The sequence below is a fragment of the Pundamilia nyererei genome, unplaced genomic scaffold (assembly GCF_000239375.1).
Source record: "Pundamilia nyererei isolate P.nyererei 1_Seehausen unplaced genomic scaffold, PunNye1.0 scaffold00074, whole genome shotgun sequence".
Classification (NCBI taxonomy): Eukaryota; Metazoa; Chordata; class Actinopteri; order Cichliformes; family Cichlidae; genus Pundamilia; species Pundamilia nyererei.
In genome coordinates, this window is record NW_005187475.1 from 1605787 (window position 1) to 1622581 (window position 16795).

At 39.2% G+C, this 16795-nt stretch overlaps 1 protein-coding gene across 1 annotated transcript in view; it reads right to left on the reverse strand.

Moving 5' to 3' along the window:
• Window positions 1-2083: 2083 nt before the first annotated feature.
• kif3ca (kinesin family member 3Ca) overlaps window positions 2084-16795 on the reverse strand; it is a 28848-nt gene continuing 14136 nt past the window's right edge. Inside the window, exons 2-9 of the mRNA XM_005737249.1 lie at window positions 8805-8906; window positions 8463-8585; window positions 6276-6394; window positions 4876-4992; window positions 4545-4653; window positions 3500-3645; window positions 3048-3131; window positions 2084-2961 (exon numbers count right to left, since the gene is read on the reverse strand). Of these exons, the coding sequence (XP_005737306.1) occupies window positions 2892-2961; window positions 3048-3131; window positions 3500-3645; window positions 4545-4653; window positions 4876-4992; window positions 6276-6394; window positions 8463-8585; window positions 8805-8906 (870 nt within the window). The 3' untranslated portion in view covers window positions 2084-2891. The remainder of the gene's footprint in view (window positions 2962-3047; window positions 3132-3499; window positions 3646-4544; window positions 4654-4875; window positions 4993-6275; window positions 6395-8462; window positions 8586-8804; window positions 8907-16795) is intronic.

Here is a 16795-nt window from a genome sequence, read left to right on the forward strand (position 1 = left end):
CACATTGGTGATATACACTTTACTTTTACACGGGTCAATGACTCTTCTTTGCTGTTGTACACTCACTGAGGGGGTTTAGCTGCGGTTCCTCCTTTCACATCAATAATACATTGATGGTTAGTCAGTCTGACCCCCTGCTGTTTCCTCCTTTTACCCTTTAGGAAGTAATGAACCCAGTGACACTAAATTGTGCACACCTGACTGCACACAGCCTGCTAAATTTCTTTTTTATTTACTGTACAATTTGATAGAAACCACATGTCAAAGAAGAAGAAAAATGTGTTCAGTGAACATATGTTCGTGTTGATTCCTGGGTACAACAGGTGCTCCATCCTTGAGATGGCAACCTCTGGTTCTCATTTCTTTACTGATCATGGGTTTAAAGAAGCTGCTGCTGGTGAAGCTCCTTGACAGACGACTGAATGAAGGAATGTTTGACTGAAGCCAGCTTGTGTGGCTTCAGCAGCACATGAGACATGTTTTTGAGTCCAAAAACAACCCGTGTGTCCAAGTTTCCATTGTTTAGAAGAGGCTTAATTTATCATTTTGATTCACAACTACAGGCAGAAGTCAGATTGTTTTTTACTTCCAAGACATTTTCAGACTCAGGGTGTGATTTCTCTGACTTTAGATGAGGAAAAATTTAAACACTGCCTCTTATTTTCACTTTTTAAGTCCCAAAGAAAGTGCCAACCAGGATTTCTAATGGTCACTTCCAAATTCCAGTGACCATTATTGGGTTTAAACCATATGTCGATGTGTCCAGGCCATTCTTGCCGTCTCCTCATTGGTGAAAGTGTTTGTTGTAAATATTGTTTATATATTTTACTCCTTACATATGCTGTTTAAACTGCTGCCTGTAAAATGTTTTTATCGTATAACTGTTGAAGGCAATGTGGCAAATAGTGTCAGTCGACCATAGGAGTTGCACTGTGTTCCACGGATGTTGCTGGAAGTTCGTTTCAACGCAGTTTTCTTTCATATCATATAGCACCAAATCACAACCACAGTTGCCTCCAGGCAAATGCATCCTCCTGTGAGTTTAGGCAGCAGCAGCAGCTGTTTTTATAGGTTCCACCACGTTAAGACTATTTCTTGCACTTTCAGTGAAGCAGTTTTTCTAATAAAATAACCTTTTGTTTGGTAAACTGACGCTAAATACTGTCACACTGGTGCACATGACCACCAGTATAAATATTCCACGAGGATTAATATAAAATTATTTATATCCATGTAAGTTAATGTTAATTATTTACTTAACCTTAACTTAATAAACAATTGCTTAAGTTTCATTTTTACTTCATGTCTTCTTAATAAAATGTGTCTTTGTGAGGCACCAGTCTTTTTGAAAAAAGTGCCACCTAAAAAAACACTAATTCACCTCAGTGGAGGCCAGATTTTAGTCTGCAGTATCGACTGGTTCACCCCATCCTGATGCATGAACTGCATTTTCATAGATGCCAAATGGCACAATGAGATGCATTAGTTGAAAGTTGTTTTGTGTTAAACTATCTTCATGGCAAAGCTTAAACTTACATGGTATTATTTATTTAATGAACTCTACACCGCTCTAAAAAGGTCACATTTTTGACACAAACTATTCATAATTCATGAATCTAATACGAATCCAGGATGATCAGATGTCCCTCTTCATGTGTGACTGCACAGCATTTTTATTTATTGTCCCCTTGTCCTGAGACAATGGCTGACGTTTTGACTCTGCAGAACATGTGCTTTTCTAAATTCTGTGAAGAGAAGGCTTTGTTTTGTATTTAAATAAAGATTAGCCTGTCTTAAGCTATGACCATCAGTGAAAGTTCCAAGTCACCAAAAAGCAACAAGCTTTGTAGATTTTGCTAAATATCATGGAAACTGCCACAAAGAAAATTAAGATGCAGTTTATACTGAGAAATAGAGCGTTTGGCTGTTGTGTTAGAGTTTTGCACAGTATATTTATGTCATAATGGGCAAAAAATTGCAAACAAATTGTTAAAATGGATGCATCTCTACTGAAACACTAAGACTATTACCACACAGAGGAGGCGCTGAAATAACAGAGGATACAGGAGCATATAAAGACTATTATATTAGACCACTTCGGCCTTGTTTAATTCTTATTTACTTGACAAAAGACCTGGAATATTTGCACGTTAATGTAATATATTTGACGTCCTGCCAGCATTGTTGACGCGCCCCACGTAGTCCCAGACAAACGTCGTGTTTGTCCCACATTTAGTTTGCTGGGATCTGGTCACCATCCGCCCATCCGTGTTTGTTTGTTGAATTAAAATCCCAGTAAAATAATTCTGACAGTGTGACATGCCTCGTGTTCTTCATTTTAATTACATTAGTTTTTAAGACATTTCATTTAAATTAGACACTGCAGGGGGACAGATAAATGATGGGAGGCAACAGGAATGACAACGGTCATCATTCAGGTCTTGAGCACCTCGTCTGACCAACAACAGTACACATCGTATATTCTTATTTTTGTGTGTGTACTCATTTCAAAAAGCCAACACTGACATAAACTCTCTGACGATGAAGTCCAACTTCTACATAGAAAACAGACCAAACCTGCTTTGAAAAATCCAGAATACATGAAACCTTCACCTTTAAATCTGCAGTGGTCATGACTAGAAACACAAACAGGCAATCATACGGCGCTTTGTACACAACAGACACACACAAACACACAGACACACACACACACAACAGTCTGGGCAGTTCAGCACTGCAGCCAGCTGTTTTCAGAGATGATCTGACATGCAAAAGAGGAAAGGGCTCTGCCGGAGGAGGAACTGGAGGAACTGATTTATACAGAGTTTCTGAGGTTCATATGGTCATGTAGTTTCCTGCCAGAAGATCATTTCCATGAAGTCTGTCAGCTTTCAGCAGAGGTGGTGGTGGTGTGTTTGTGTCCCAGCAGTGGGCCTCACTGAGAAGTCTGTAAGGCGGCCACTGGCCAAAAGAGGAAGTTGATGTTGAGAGATCAAATAAATAATAATAATGGCAATAAAAAAAAGCTCTCTTCATTAAAGCTTTACTGTGCCGCTGCGGGTGTGGCAGTGTGACATGCTGCCAAGGACACATTAGAAGGGGAGGAAGTCATGGATTTTGGAGTCTGACACCTGAAAAAACAAAAAACAAAAGTTGTATAATATATGTATAATATGTACAATCACAGATTATTGAGATTATGCAGCTGAGAAAATGACAGATAAACCATCAGATTAGGGAAAGAGGGTGTGGCTAATCCTGAATAATCCCATTTACTGTAGAGATGCTCTGATGCTAAACCATTTACAGTTCACAGGTCACATGCACAGGCTGAACAGTGGAAGCGGGTTTCAAACACAAATATGACAAAGTATTCTCAGCTCTATTTCCAGATGTAGAAACATCTGAGCAGTAGCAGCGTGCAGTAAGTGTATGCCAATAAAGAAAGACAACATCTGTTTTATTTATATGAGAAGAGGCTGCATTAATTTGACCTCACCAAGACTGGGACTTTCGAACGCCTTTCTCCTTGGTGGGCGAGCTGTCCACCGAGGGACTTTGGTTCGGTTCTCCATGCTTCGAGCAATCGACTGAGGCGGTGTTTGGAGGAGTCATGTCCAGCTCCAGAAACATGATGTTCTCAGCCTGAACACATTATGAAAACATTACCTACAGTTAGTAACACGTTATATGGATCAAAGTATTGAAAAAAAGTGTTTTCAGCCCCTTAACAACAGGTGTATAAAATCAAGAAACTAGCCGTTCAATCTGCCTTTATAAACATTTGTTATCGCAAAGAAACTTTGACCATGGTACTTTAATAGGATGCCCCCACTGCAACAAGTCAGTACTTAATTGCAGAGAAAGCTGCTCTGGCATTAACATCAGCACAAAAACTGCTTGCTGGGAGGTTCATTCAATGGCTAAGTAGCTCTCGGTCACTTTTACTGAATGCTGTGTTACTCTAGTAAAAGCTGAGTCCATTAATTTCATAGCAAATGGTTTAATAAAGTATGGTGCATTTTTATAGTTAAGGGTTTTTTATAAGCAAAGCAACAAAAAAAAAAGAAAGTAATGTCATGATCCTGAGATCGTCATCATATTTTTGCCACTTGGATTCTAGTTCCTTCAATTTCCAGTGCCTTAAGATTCCAGTATGTTTTTATTGTTCATGTTTAGTGTTGGTTTTTATATTTCAATGAGTCTTAAGTCTGACTTTGACCTTGACAGATGGTAAAAATACCATTACTAGGAAATATTCAAAACCATAAGAGTAAATCACGCCTGAAATCTTTAAAACTGAAAAACTGATATTTACTCTTTCAGGATCCAAAAGGACAAATTAAACAGAATATAAACTGACTGACCTATAATGGAAATAAAAATTTACATAATTAATTAAATAACATTCAGAATAAAGATTTCTGAAAAAACAAAAAAAAACAAAACCATATTTCTTTACATTAAAATTTAATGATTTATATTTGTGGGCTTGTTTTATGTCCTCAAAAGGATGCCAAGTCATCACACACACAGACACTTACCCTGTATCTGGAATGACCTCCCATTGCTATGGCAACCCTGGCATACTGGCTGATGGGTCGTTTGTATCCGACTGCAGATGCTGGCCTTATCTTCATCTGCGAGGATTTACTGAACGGAAGAAAAGTCGGGATCAATGAGACACACAAAAACCCAATCTGGAAGCAATTCTCAAAACACCAAAAAAGCCAGAAAAAGGAGGATGCCACTCAAACAGCAGCGGAAGAAGATGAGAAGAAGAGATAAGCATATGATGCACAGCGCCCAGAGATCTAAACTAAAGCCTGACTAAATTTAAGAGTTTATTCTTTTACATCGAAAACAGACGCTGACCTTTCAGCAGGAACAAGTGACTGGAACTTCCACTGGTCTTCCTCAGGGTCAAAGACCAGCCTGTTCATTATCTTATTCTTCTCCTCGGGCGGGATGAAGTTCTCTATGATCAGATACCTGCGTGTTCACAACACAGAGTGATGCAAGAAGTAATGGTTTATATCATATACAAGTCTGGAGTCATGTGGTTGTAATAGCAAATGCACTATGAGTAAGATTTTAGGGGTTTATTTGTATACTTTTCACATTTTAAACAGAAAAAATGATTTTCTTTGAATTTGTAAAGTCTTTTTTACTCATAAACACTAAACCTACTGATAAATGAACTCTTGATTAGAAGCTTTTTTATGGGTTTAGCTGTTTCTTCAAATCAACATAACTTAGCTATTTAACTGGCTGCACAAAAACAAGTTTAAAAGAAAAGATTAACAAATATTTTATGGTCTTATTACAATACTATTACAAAGCACTTTCACTGCTTAGAGAAATTTTAAAAAAGGAAAAGAAGAAAGAGCATCTGGCTATCACAGCTGCTAGCAGGGCTCTTTTTGGAAAGCATAATGAGACATGTAGACTTCTGACAATGAAGAAAGGTTTACGCAGCAGGGGAGCAAACAAAAAGAAGAAAAAAACTGTTAACAAAACTGTAAAAGTACTGAGTTTGGCAAAAAAAAAGACCCCTACCTCTGCAAGAACAGATTTCAAGTAAAAGCATTTCTTAACTGCTTACCTTGCAGCCGTACTTTTGCATAGAATAAAAGACAACCGGTAAAAGCCTAACACAATTTTTTATTTAGTGTAAACACTCAGTCTGCAAAGGAAGTAACTATTTAAATGAGGGATGTCACAGTCATTTTACATCAATGGCCACATACAGCCCATTTTGATGATGAGACGAGTGAAACTGCCATTTCTATCACTCTAAAGATGTTTAATTATACGTTTAATCCCTGAGATATTTTTAACATAAGATAAAGAGGCGCAATTTCTACATGATACATGTATAAAATTACTGTCCTGTAGTTAGTTAGGTTTTTTTTTTGATGATGAATGAAAATTTTCTTTTTGTTTTTTAACCAAAATTTTCATATTGCAGAGTAAAAAACAGGAACTTTTCTGTCATTTAATTGTTTATCTATTACTTAACTATTTTGGTGTATTATGAGTGACTGTGAAGTCTGCGGACCAGAATGGGGTCTTTGCCAGGCCAATGGAAGCGCCTTGAGGCGACTTATGTTGTGATTTGGCGCTATATAAATAAAATTGAATTGAATTGAATTGAATTGAATGCTGGCCCCATGGCCTTATGTTTGATCTTTAAATGGGGCGTATTGCTTTGAAGAATCCCGTACTGTATGTGGCGATTTTTGAGCACTCTTTGTGATTTGTGGTTGACTCACTTGAACTTGAGCTCTCTGGTGAGCTCGTTCTGAGTTTGCTCGAGCTCCTGTCTGCTCCTCACGTGCTCGTCGTTCACGTCCTTGATCTCTACTTTGATTGCCTGGAGCTTGGCGTACAGCTGGAAGAAACGACAAAGACATGCAAGCGAGAGGAGCAATCAGGCCTGAGGTTCCCAGTGAAGATGGACTGGTCTACAACTTGCTGCAGCTCGGTTGCCCATAGCAACAGCACTGGAGGCGCTGGTGTCTGGTGAACAGGCCAGCCAATGGGAGCTCTCCTCCTCTAATTCCTCCTCATGGTTCCTCCTGAGATTTCACACTGTTCATTCTTTGACTTCACCCGAGGCTTCAAACATAAAGGCGAATCCTGACTTCAGCTGTGAATCATGACACTGCAGCTTGGACACGGAGAGCAATCCCCCCCCCAAAAAAAGTCAAATCAATAAGAAGCATCTGGGGCAAATCTCAATTTTAGGACAGATTTTCACAGATGCTAGCTTAAAAAATTAAAATACCTTTAAAAACCGCCAGAAATTGGATTTGACAGTTAAATTTAGACTTCAAAGCTGAAGCCTTAATGTTACATTACAGAAAGGTACTCTCACTCTCTTCTTATGCTAAGAAAAATGTGGCTAAAAGTGCTTTTATCACTGAATTCTGGTCCCTGTTGGTTTTGCAGTGTTTCTGTCTTTCCCAGTCTCCATCCTGATTTTTAGTGTTAGCTGTAATATCCCCGGAAGTTTGTTTTTCCTGCTGTTCCTCTAGCCTTTTTGCTTCAGTGCTAACTTGGTTTCACCTTTTATCATTTAGTTTTGTTGACTTATCAGCTTTGGAGTAAAGCTTGCTCTTTGCTTTATGTCATGCACTTGTATGCAGTTGCTTCCACCTCTCTGCTAAACCATGATATGTCCTTTTGTCCCTGAAAATCTCTTTAAGCTTGAAATTACTTTAATTTCAGTGAATTGCTTCAGTTAACACAACAAACTGTGACACATGTTCCTAAGGAAAAATGTGTATTCCTCATCCAGTGAATGCTCAGGTCGCTAGCATATTGCTACTGTTTGAACAGCAGTGAGAGCACTGTCCAGCTACTCTCCAAGCTGCAGTTAAATTAAGAACATGGAGAACGTTCGCCTTCAAAATAAAAGCTGTGCCTCAACGCTACAGTCAGCATTTTTAAAAAGGCAAACCTTTTTACTTTTTCAAGTTTTACTACTGCTGGGTGAGTATCAGCGAGTATTTGTAGACAAACATGAAAAACTACAGGTAACCGTGGCAATCTTTTTTTCTTTTTTTACATTAGCTACAATCATTACTCCAACTTAACAGTTAACATGATCAACTTCTCAGTTGATCATTAAATAATGACTTTGGAAGGAAAAAAAATTATCATTGGCTATTTTAAGAAATAGAATTCTGCAGTAGTGGGGTTTTTTTCTTTTCCAGCAAACAAGGTGTCAGTGACATTTTTGTAGTCACTGAGCTTTACGGACTGCCCACTGAGTTTTGAATGCACAGCGTGAAAAACACCCCCTCTTTTCTTCAGACTGACGGCATCATGCAGTGTGAGAGGAGTAGATGGACCTACGTTTGGGAATCAGGGCAGCAAAGATCAGCAAAGGATCATTAGTTACATTGTCGCCCGCACTCGCGCAACGGGCCGCTTGGTGTTAGTCCTGCTGGTCGCGTCCGTGCAGCGAGATAGGGACGCGGAAAGAGAGGGGAAGGATGTAATAGGTTCAGTGTTTGCACTGGTGAGGGAGAGGTTTAGTGAGTTACTGGGGGATTTGAAGTGAAGGAAGACTGAGGTTAGTGCAGAAAGCGTGAATACGTAAAAATGGCAGATAGGGAGGGAGGGAGGGAGGGAGGGAGGGAGGGAAAGGGACGGCAGGACAAACCTTGAGGTACTGAGATTTAAGTGTGTGTCCGAACGAAGCGAGTGTCCAAGTCAAGGGGTCATTTGTGATCCAGGTCAAAGGTCAAAGGGAAAGAAGGGGGTAAAGAGGGACATTCTCACATTAGGAACAAAAAGGGAAGGTCTGTAAGTGTGTGCACGTTAAAACACACCTATACTACTATGTCTATTACCTCTTTTGCAAAAGTGTGTGCGAGAGTAGAAATGAGGATATCTACTGTATTTCTACTTGTGTGCATCAGATTTTTTTCTGCATCATCAGGATATTTTACCTTCTTGAGTTTCTTTGTCTTGGCTTCAACCTCCTGCTGCAGAGAAGTGAAAGTCTCTCTCAGTTCCAGCGTCTCTTCATCCTGAATCAACACTTGCTGCTGGATCTCGCGCTCCTTACGCGTCTGAAAGCAGAATGCAAATATCACCCTGTTCCTTTGTGGATTCTCCTCAGCTCGGGAGTGTTTTTATCAATTCAGGCTGCAGAAAACACTAATTACTGTAAATGTTAAACAAACTGCTGCAGAAAAGATTTCTCCTAAGGTTTTAAATGTATGCCTGAAGTATGAACTGTGCAGCTGTACTGAGTAAATTAGTGTATTACTGCAAAAAAAACGCTTTACCTGCTCTGCTATCTCCTGCCTTTTTATCTCCAGCATCTTCTGCTGCTCATTGGTGTGATCTATGATGTTCTTTCCACCGACCAGCAGCTTGCTCTCCATCGCCTGAAAAAACAAACAACATTTTGATTAATATTTCTGAAGCTACTTTATTAAATGCTTTATATTCTCCGTCAAATGCCACACATCCTGCAGGGTTCTGTATTTAATGTCACATCAAAAAGTCACTATACAGCTAAAGTTTAAACAAGCACACTGTTAAAAATGAAAGTGGAAAAACAGTTTTTGCTATTAAACATCATTAGAAAAACATCCTCAAATGAATTTCTGGACACACAGTCCATAAAAGCCAAAGGAAAATAATAATAGTAATAAATAATGTGTATTTATTACTATAAATACAGCAGCGTGGCGGTTAGCACTGTTGCCTCATAGCAAGAAGGTCCTGAGTTCAACACCACCATTTGAAGCCTTTCAGTGTGGAGTTTGCACGTTCTCCCTCTGCTCACGTGGTTTCTCTCCAGGTACTCCAGCTTTCGCCCACAGTTTCCATAGGTTAATCTAAATCATAGGTGTGAATTTGAAGGTAAATGATTCACTGTCTCTATGTGTTGGCTTGGTGACAACTAGCAACCTTTCCAGGGTGTACTTTTCCTCCCTCCCTATGGTGGCTGAAAGTTGCTCAAGCCCCCTGCGACACTGAAGAGGATGGATAAATAATGTGTTCAAAAGGGGTAAGAAGCTTACATTTAAGCAGCATTTAATGTGCCTCTAGATCACTGTTTATACTCAGTAACAGCTAATGCCGACTACTAATTATGTTAATTGCTTGCTGTAAATTGATACTAACTGGATCACAGTAGATTTGTGTTTTCCTTATTATTTCTTTTGTGGTGCTCTTTTAACATTTGCCCAAACAATACAACACAAAACAATAGTGTATATTAGCAGGTATAAACCCCGTTATTAATATAAATCAAAGGCTTGATATAGAAATTTCAGCTGACGTCAACCCTTGCTGACAAAAATTGAACGCTAATGGAAAAGAAGAACTAGAGAGTTTTACTTCTTTGCTTTTGAACCTCTGCGAGGTCAAGATAAGTTCATCTGGACATTAAACAATTGGGTCTTTGTGCGCGTTCGTCAGTGCAGACTTTGTGCTGATGAGGCAGACGGACGCTGGCAGCTTAGCATCGACATGACGACACGCGACAACAAGCTGAGCTCTGCTGAAACTCTGCAGAATCACAAACCGTGTCAAAGTAAAGCAGTGCAAAGTTACGGTGTAAAATATGTTGGCACCTTCTTGTTGATTTTCTAAAGGTAATGATGAGCGATAACCACTTTAATGTATTTAGCAAAGACATTCATTGAGATTAACATCTCCTTTTCAGGGGTTACCTGGCCAAGAAAGCACAATAAAGCTGACTTTGACTATCCTCTAGTGCCATTGATGGTTACATGTCCTCCTACAATTGCACACGTATTGAGCTTCTCCCAGTCAGACTAACGCTTCTTTTGGAGTCTTGTTTCCAACCCAAACAACCACAGTGACTCGTTTGCAGACCTGTGAAAGCCTTTGAGACAAGAAATAAGGTGAACATGCCAAATCTGTCTTCATTTTAGTTCAATGTTGTGCAAATGCCAGAATGCAATGCAAAGCATGAATGCGTCAGATCTAGTTTTTCGACCACAGATGGATGGACTTGATATTTTGTGCACATACTCATACCCCCATTAGGATTCATTGTAATAGCTCTGTTGAACTCTTAAGCTTTGATCTTAACCAACAATAATTAATAATGCCTGCACACTGCTTTGTTGTAACGTTTGTACAGTGACAGTGTCATGGCCCTGGTATTCTGTAGTTTTTGTTGTTGTTCCTAGTTGATCCAGGAGTCGGTGCTCCCCGGTCTCTGGTGTTATTCTTACTTCAGTGTATTCTTCATGTTGCAGCGTCAGTTATGTCTTTTAGTTACTTCTTATTTTACTTTGAGGGTTTTTTTCTCTTGTGTCTTCTTTTGGTTTTACTTCCTGCTCCTTTCCTTGCCCTCCTTACTTTAGTGCTTTAATTTCTACTTTTTCTTATATGAGAATATGTAAGTTACAAGTATCATGTATCTCTTTACTTGACTGTTCCAAACTCAATATCATTTCGAGCCTCTGATTACAGCTTTTCTAGTTACTGCAGAGATTAAAGGTCTGGAGTCACAGTGATGCAATTATCAAGTTATGAAAATTGCACATGTTCTTGTCATTATCTGCCTCCCTGCTCTAAAGGACGATTTAAGTAACAAGGAAATACAGGAAGAGAGGAAAACGGAAATAAGCTCCCACAGACGGACAATGCATTGGTCACATTCCAGATTACAAAAAGACAGTGTGTGCATGTGGCAACTCTGTGCAGCCTATATGGTTTTCGCTCTCCAATGGGCTGTATGGGTGAGCACGAAAACACACTCTTACACCCAAGCAGAGGACAGTGGAGTCCTTCAGAGGGGATGCGTCTGCAGCAGGTTTCCACAGAAAGCCTCTTTGTTTTGAGCTGTCTTTGTGTTTGCTGCGTGAATGTGTCCGTGAGCGACCGGTTCGCTGTGCTTTGTGTTCTGTCATATTCTTTCAGCTTCATTAAAGGGCTGATTCATGTCAGGGATTTTCCCTCTCATGCATTCTATGTCTGCCCTCCCTGACAGGCTAGCTGGATCCCTTACACACAGTCTTTATGATGTGAAACGTCGGTGACTTAAACGGCCACTTGACATTTTGGATTTAACTCAAAGTTTGAGTCTGTCTCATTCATCACGCACTAATCTTGTAAAGCAAAATCACGTTTTAGCTTGATTCAAAATTGCAAAAACATTTAAATCTAAATCCAGAACCGTCAAAGTGCTTCCCACGGGTGCTTGCCCATTTCATTCATCCGCAGTTCACACTGATATATTACATACTTGCCCAGGCAGCATTTCTCTCCATTAGCAACCCTTCTCCTCTCCCAATAATTACACACTAAGCCTTCTTAACTTTAACAAATACAGCTGGTGGCAACAAATTTTAGAGCCACCTTACTAACAATTAAAAAAATACTGGTGCCAGTGTTCAGTCTCCTAGCAGATGCACCTGTGGTATGGATTTGAAAACTCTGCGTCACCTCATTCTCGAGTTATTGCATTCACAAAGTCAAGACAAAAATAGAAATTACTGCGCTCTGTACAGACACGTGACAAGCACTGATGAAAGTGTTTAATGTGTTCCTCTTTATGCCTGAGCAGAGACTAATCACACGCTGGCCCTCATTCATAAATATTTTTCAGTAAAATCTCCATTTAAAATGGTTCATTATAATCGCCCCTTTAATTGTACCAGTTGTTTCTAACAGTTTTTAAAATCTCCCAGAAAACTTGAAACTCAGTTTACTGCAGTAACTGACAAAAGAAAAGGAGTAAATTAATGAGACTGGATGGTGAGGGCTGCAGGACTTGAGAGGGTTCAGAAGTTACCGTCAGATAATTAAGTAACAAAAGCTACCTGTTTTCTGCTTATTAGCCCAATACAAGTGAGTTTTTCACACTGGAAGGCACGCTTTACAATTGGGCGCTGGGGGGAGGGGTTTGTGGCAAATTGTTGTCTGCTGATTATAAAAAGCTCCACTGTGAGCCTCAGTGGGTTCATAAAACTGTGTCAAACCCCAATTACACCCATTCACAGATCTAACAGATATAACAACATCCAATTAAATTGGAACAATGTTGGTGTATACTGCGCATAAATGCTGGTTAGTCTAAATACAAACAGCAGGCAAACAAGAGTGTAGCTTCTGCACTGATTTCCAGCCTTAAATCAAAATAACATTTAAAGCGCAGAAAAAAATGAGTGTCGCACTGGGACGAGAACAATATTTCCATCAGCTGCTATGATGAAAATGAAGAAAACAGTGCAGCGGCATCCTTTATGTGAACTTAAGAAAGCATTTCTACCAATAAGACCTACAGTGCTGTGAAAAAGTATTTGGTCTCTTCCTGATTTTTTAGTTCTTTTGCATTTTTCTCACATTTAAGTTTCAGATCATCAAACTAACTTTAATACTAGACAGAAATAAATCTAAAATGCAGTTTTTAAATGATTAATGATGAATTCAATGTGGTTAACCACATGTTTTAGTTCGGTTTTACGAGCCACACTCAGGACTGATTACTGCCAGACCTGCTGAATCAAGAAGTCACTTCAATAGAACTTGTCTGACAAAGTAAAGTCAGACAGACATCATGCAACAATCCAGAGAAACTCAAGAACAGATGACAAACAAAGTCACTGACATCTATCAGTCTGGAAAGGGCCACAAAGCCATTTCTAAGGCTTTAGAACTCCAGTAAAAACTGGTGAGAGCCATTATCCACAAATGGAGAAAACAGTGGTGAACGTTCCCAGGAGTGACCGGCCTAAGAAAACCAAAGGTGATGCTGTCTTCACTTTTGTCACAAGCAGGTGACCTGTAGAGACTTGAAAGCAAAACAATCCCGTCATTATCTTCTGACCAAACCTTTCAATCTTTGCAATATACATGTTCAATAAATAAATTCAATAAATTTAAACGCTAAGAAAGAAAAGTCATGGTTATGGTTAAAAGAACTTTTAAATCTTCGAGTTAACTTTTCTGATTAAAGCTGATACAAAGAAGGCAGGAAAACAGGAAGAGGTCGTAGGGAGGAGGACGATGACTCAGGGTGGAAGCCAAATGACCTTCACTCAGATGACTGTCGACTCACTGGAGTCATGATTCTGTTTCCAGACATCCAGGCAGATCAAGGTTTCAGTCTCACACACAAAGCCTTTCCATCACTTTAAAGGACATCATTTTGACTTACACTCCTTTTATGATTTATCCAAACCATAATCAATAACATTATGTGCCAAACCTTAGTCACAACCTAACCTTATACTAATCTTGAGTCAAATCTTGGTCCTAAAATTAAATGATGATAAACAAAGATTCCGATTTTTGTCCCTGCAACACGAGTAGTACAAGTAAACACACGCAGCTCAGTTAAGGTTAATGTAAGCATGCTATGTTGGCTAACAAGATACGACTATAAATGACTTTTATCATAAATAGCTAGTGCTAAACAAGGCTTAAGCAAAATATACTGGAGAAACTCAACAGCCAGCTCGACTCTCTTTCAGTACAATTTAATGCTAAACAAGACAAAACATCACTCACGTCTCACTTTAAGCCTTAACATAATTTATACCACAGTAACACTCAGGGAAACAGCAGATGTGATTGTGTGCAATAAACTTGTAATTTCAGCAGCCAGACGCTTATAGATAGTGTGATAGTTGCTGCAGGAATGGCAGTCTAACTGCAAAATAACACAGGCACAGGGTGACCTTGCTTTTCTATATGAATATAACCAGAATGCCAGCTAAGTCGAGTCCCCTTTTGCAAAGAGACAAGCTGCACTCATCTGTGCAGACAGACTCAAATTTATTGCATTGTGTTGGCTGCCTGTGTTTGTAAACTGGGCAGCAGTAATTAGCAAAGCTTTGCCAATCAGCCTGGAAGTGAATGCAGTTAATCCAAGTTGGACTGCAACTGTTTGGAGACAGGTTGCTTTCAATCGCAGTGACAAGCTATCACAGTGCTGATAGCTGGTTGTTTATCTCACAGCAAAATTACCAGAAACTGCAAAGTTTAAAGAAACATTGTGGGAAGCAGCGGAGTCTGCAGGAGGATGCCGAAGAAGAAAACTGAAGCATTTAGAAATGTATTTGAGAGCGCATATGAGTGCCAGCCTGCATACTTATTTATGGATATATAATCTGCCCATAAGTGTCTGCTCAGATTCTTCTGGCTGTGACTGATCCACTTGCTGATGGGAAAGTGAAGAGAATGGGAAGTGTTGCACATTGAGCTGGCTCATCAGCATCAGCCAGCCAATGACAGCGAGGCCGGGGCCTGCTGGGAGCCTGGGCTATAAATATAATGTGACGACAACAGGTCTGTGCAGCAGAAAGACAGAAATCCTAGTGGGCAGACACACACTCAGAAGAAAAGAGAAGTAAAAAGAAGAAGACAATTGAGTATGAAAAACAGCGAGCAGCGTAGGCCGGGACATATCGAAGAATCTGTTTCACATTAGTCCCGGTCGATGCAAAAACCACTTAAACTGCCACGACTTGAAGCCTCAAATCCTATTACAGTTTGACATCCATCCCTCATCAACTGCATCCTTCAAACACAGGAGACAGATTCAGTAAATGCCTTACAATCAGCAGAACATCTGTCTATTTTGCTGGAATACAAACACAAGTAGAAACAAATACAAATTTATTTTGTGATTTGACCTGTTTTTCTGTTTAGGCCATACATTTTCACAATAAAAGACACAGATATTCATTTTTGACAATAATTTTCCTCAAAGGTTCCTATTTATTGATACATATTAATGTAGATGATAAAAAAAAACACTGTACACTGTCAATCCAAGCTTTTAAATCTATACTTTATCAGGAGAAAAGAGGGTGATGATAAAAATATTTGAGCTGTAAAATTGTGCAGCATGTACCTGCCACCTTATATCAAGAGGAGTACAACAAATTTACTGTGGCATTTCTTTCATACTCAAACCTGCAGCAGATTTTTGCAGGAAGATTTAAGCAAGACTTCAACATTTTGAGAAAAATGCAGCTGCTTGAAGAAAAGACAGCAAATCAGTCCTGAAAGCGATGTGCTTTGGCCCGAGTTCTTGAGAGCTGGATTACAAATTGGTCTGTCTGTAAAGGGCTTTGGGTCTATTTCTGTGTGTTCAAATGTGCTGTATAAATAAAACTCACTTGACTTATTCCTGCCTAGGGTCAAGATCTCTCTTAAGCTCTAGTTCAGCTTTCTGTAGTTTCTTCTTTAGTAAATCTACTAAAATTATCTAAATAATAAGTTCATTTGCGAGTTTTAGTTACTTTCTGTTACTCTTAACTACGCTAACTGAAATCTGGAAAGCAAATATAAAACTTCAAAATGCCTAAAAAGTCTTTAAAGATTTGAGCGTGTGTAGTGATACTTGTACCACTGGGACTAAAGCTTACAAATCAAGAGATTATGTCTCTTCTGGTACATCTATATGAAAGAGAACCATTTATAGTAACACTGTAAACATACTTTAAGTGACCCAAGGGACATTACAGATTATAATGTAGGTACAATCACATGTAGAATCATAAAGAAGCTCACAAAATAGTGTAATTTCTTTATTTTATATTATAACCCCTCATAAATCCTGTTCATTGCTGTGTATTCACCAATATAAGTAAAACTATTTTACATTAAAAACAACAAAACAGAAACATTGAAAAACACTTTTTGGCAGACAACCAGTCACAACGGCGACTACAGTGAGCAAAAAGTAGGTGCAACCGTAAAGCAGGTTACTCCGCAGGCTTGATTTGGGAGTTTTTACCTCCGATGCACCTCCTGACAAAACTCAGTTTTTGGGAAACAAACCAGCAACCTTCCACCTGCCAACCAAGTGTGTTAACCACTAAACTATGCACTGACACTAGCATAAGCTAACTGCTGTCTTTAAAATAAAGCAAATGCATGTAGAGGTACGTTTTGGACTAATTTTGACCCAACATGTCTTTAAGTGCTTAAATTCATTATTTAATATCTATGGAATTCATACAACATCATATTAGCAAAATATTACATTACTTGTACCTCTTGAAATCCAATTTTCACTTTCTGTGCCGTGTGAGATAACATATATTTAATATTTGATGTGTACGTGCAGACATTTCTCTCTCTCGGTGAATGTTTTCTCTAGCGACACACATGCCGCCTTCGCGTAGCCAAACAGACACACATGAAAGCAGACATGGACACACACAGTTGGTTCATCAATATTTCAGTGATGCTGCCTTCCATGCTGAAAGATGTAGAGCAGAGATGAGCTTGTGCAGTTATCAGCCTCCTACACACACACACACACACACACACACAC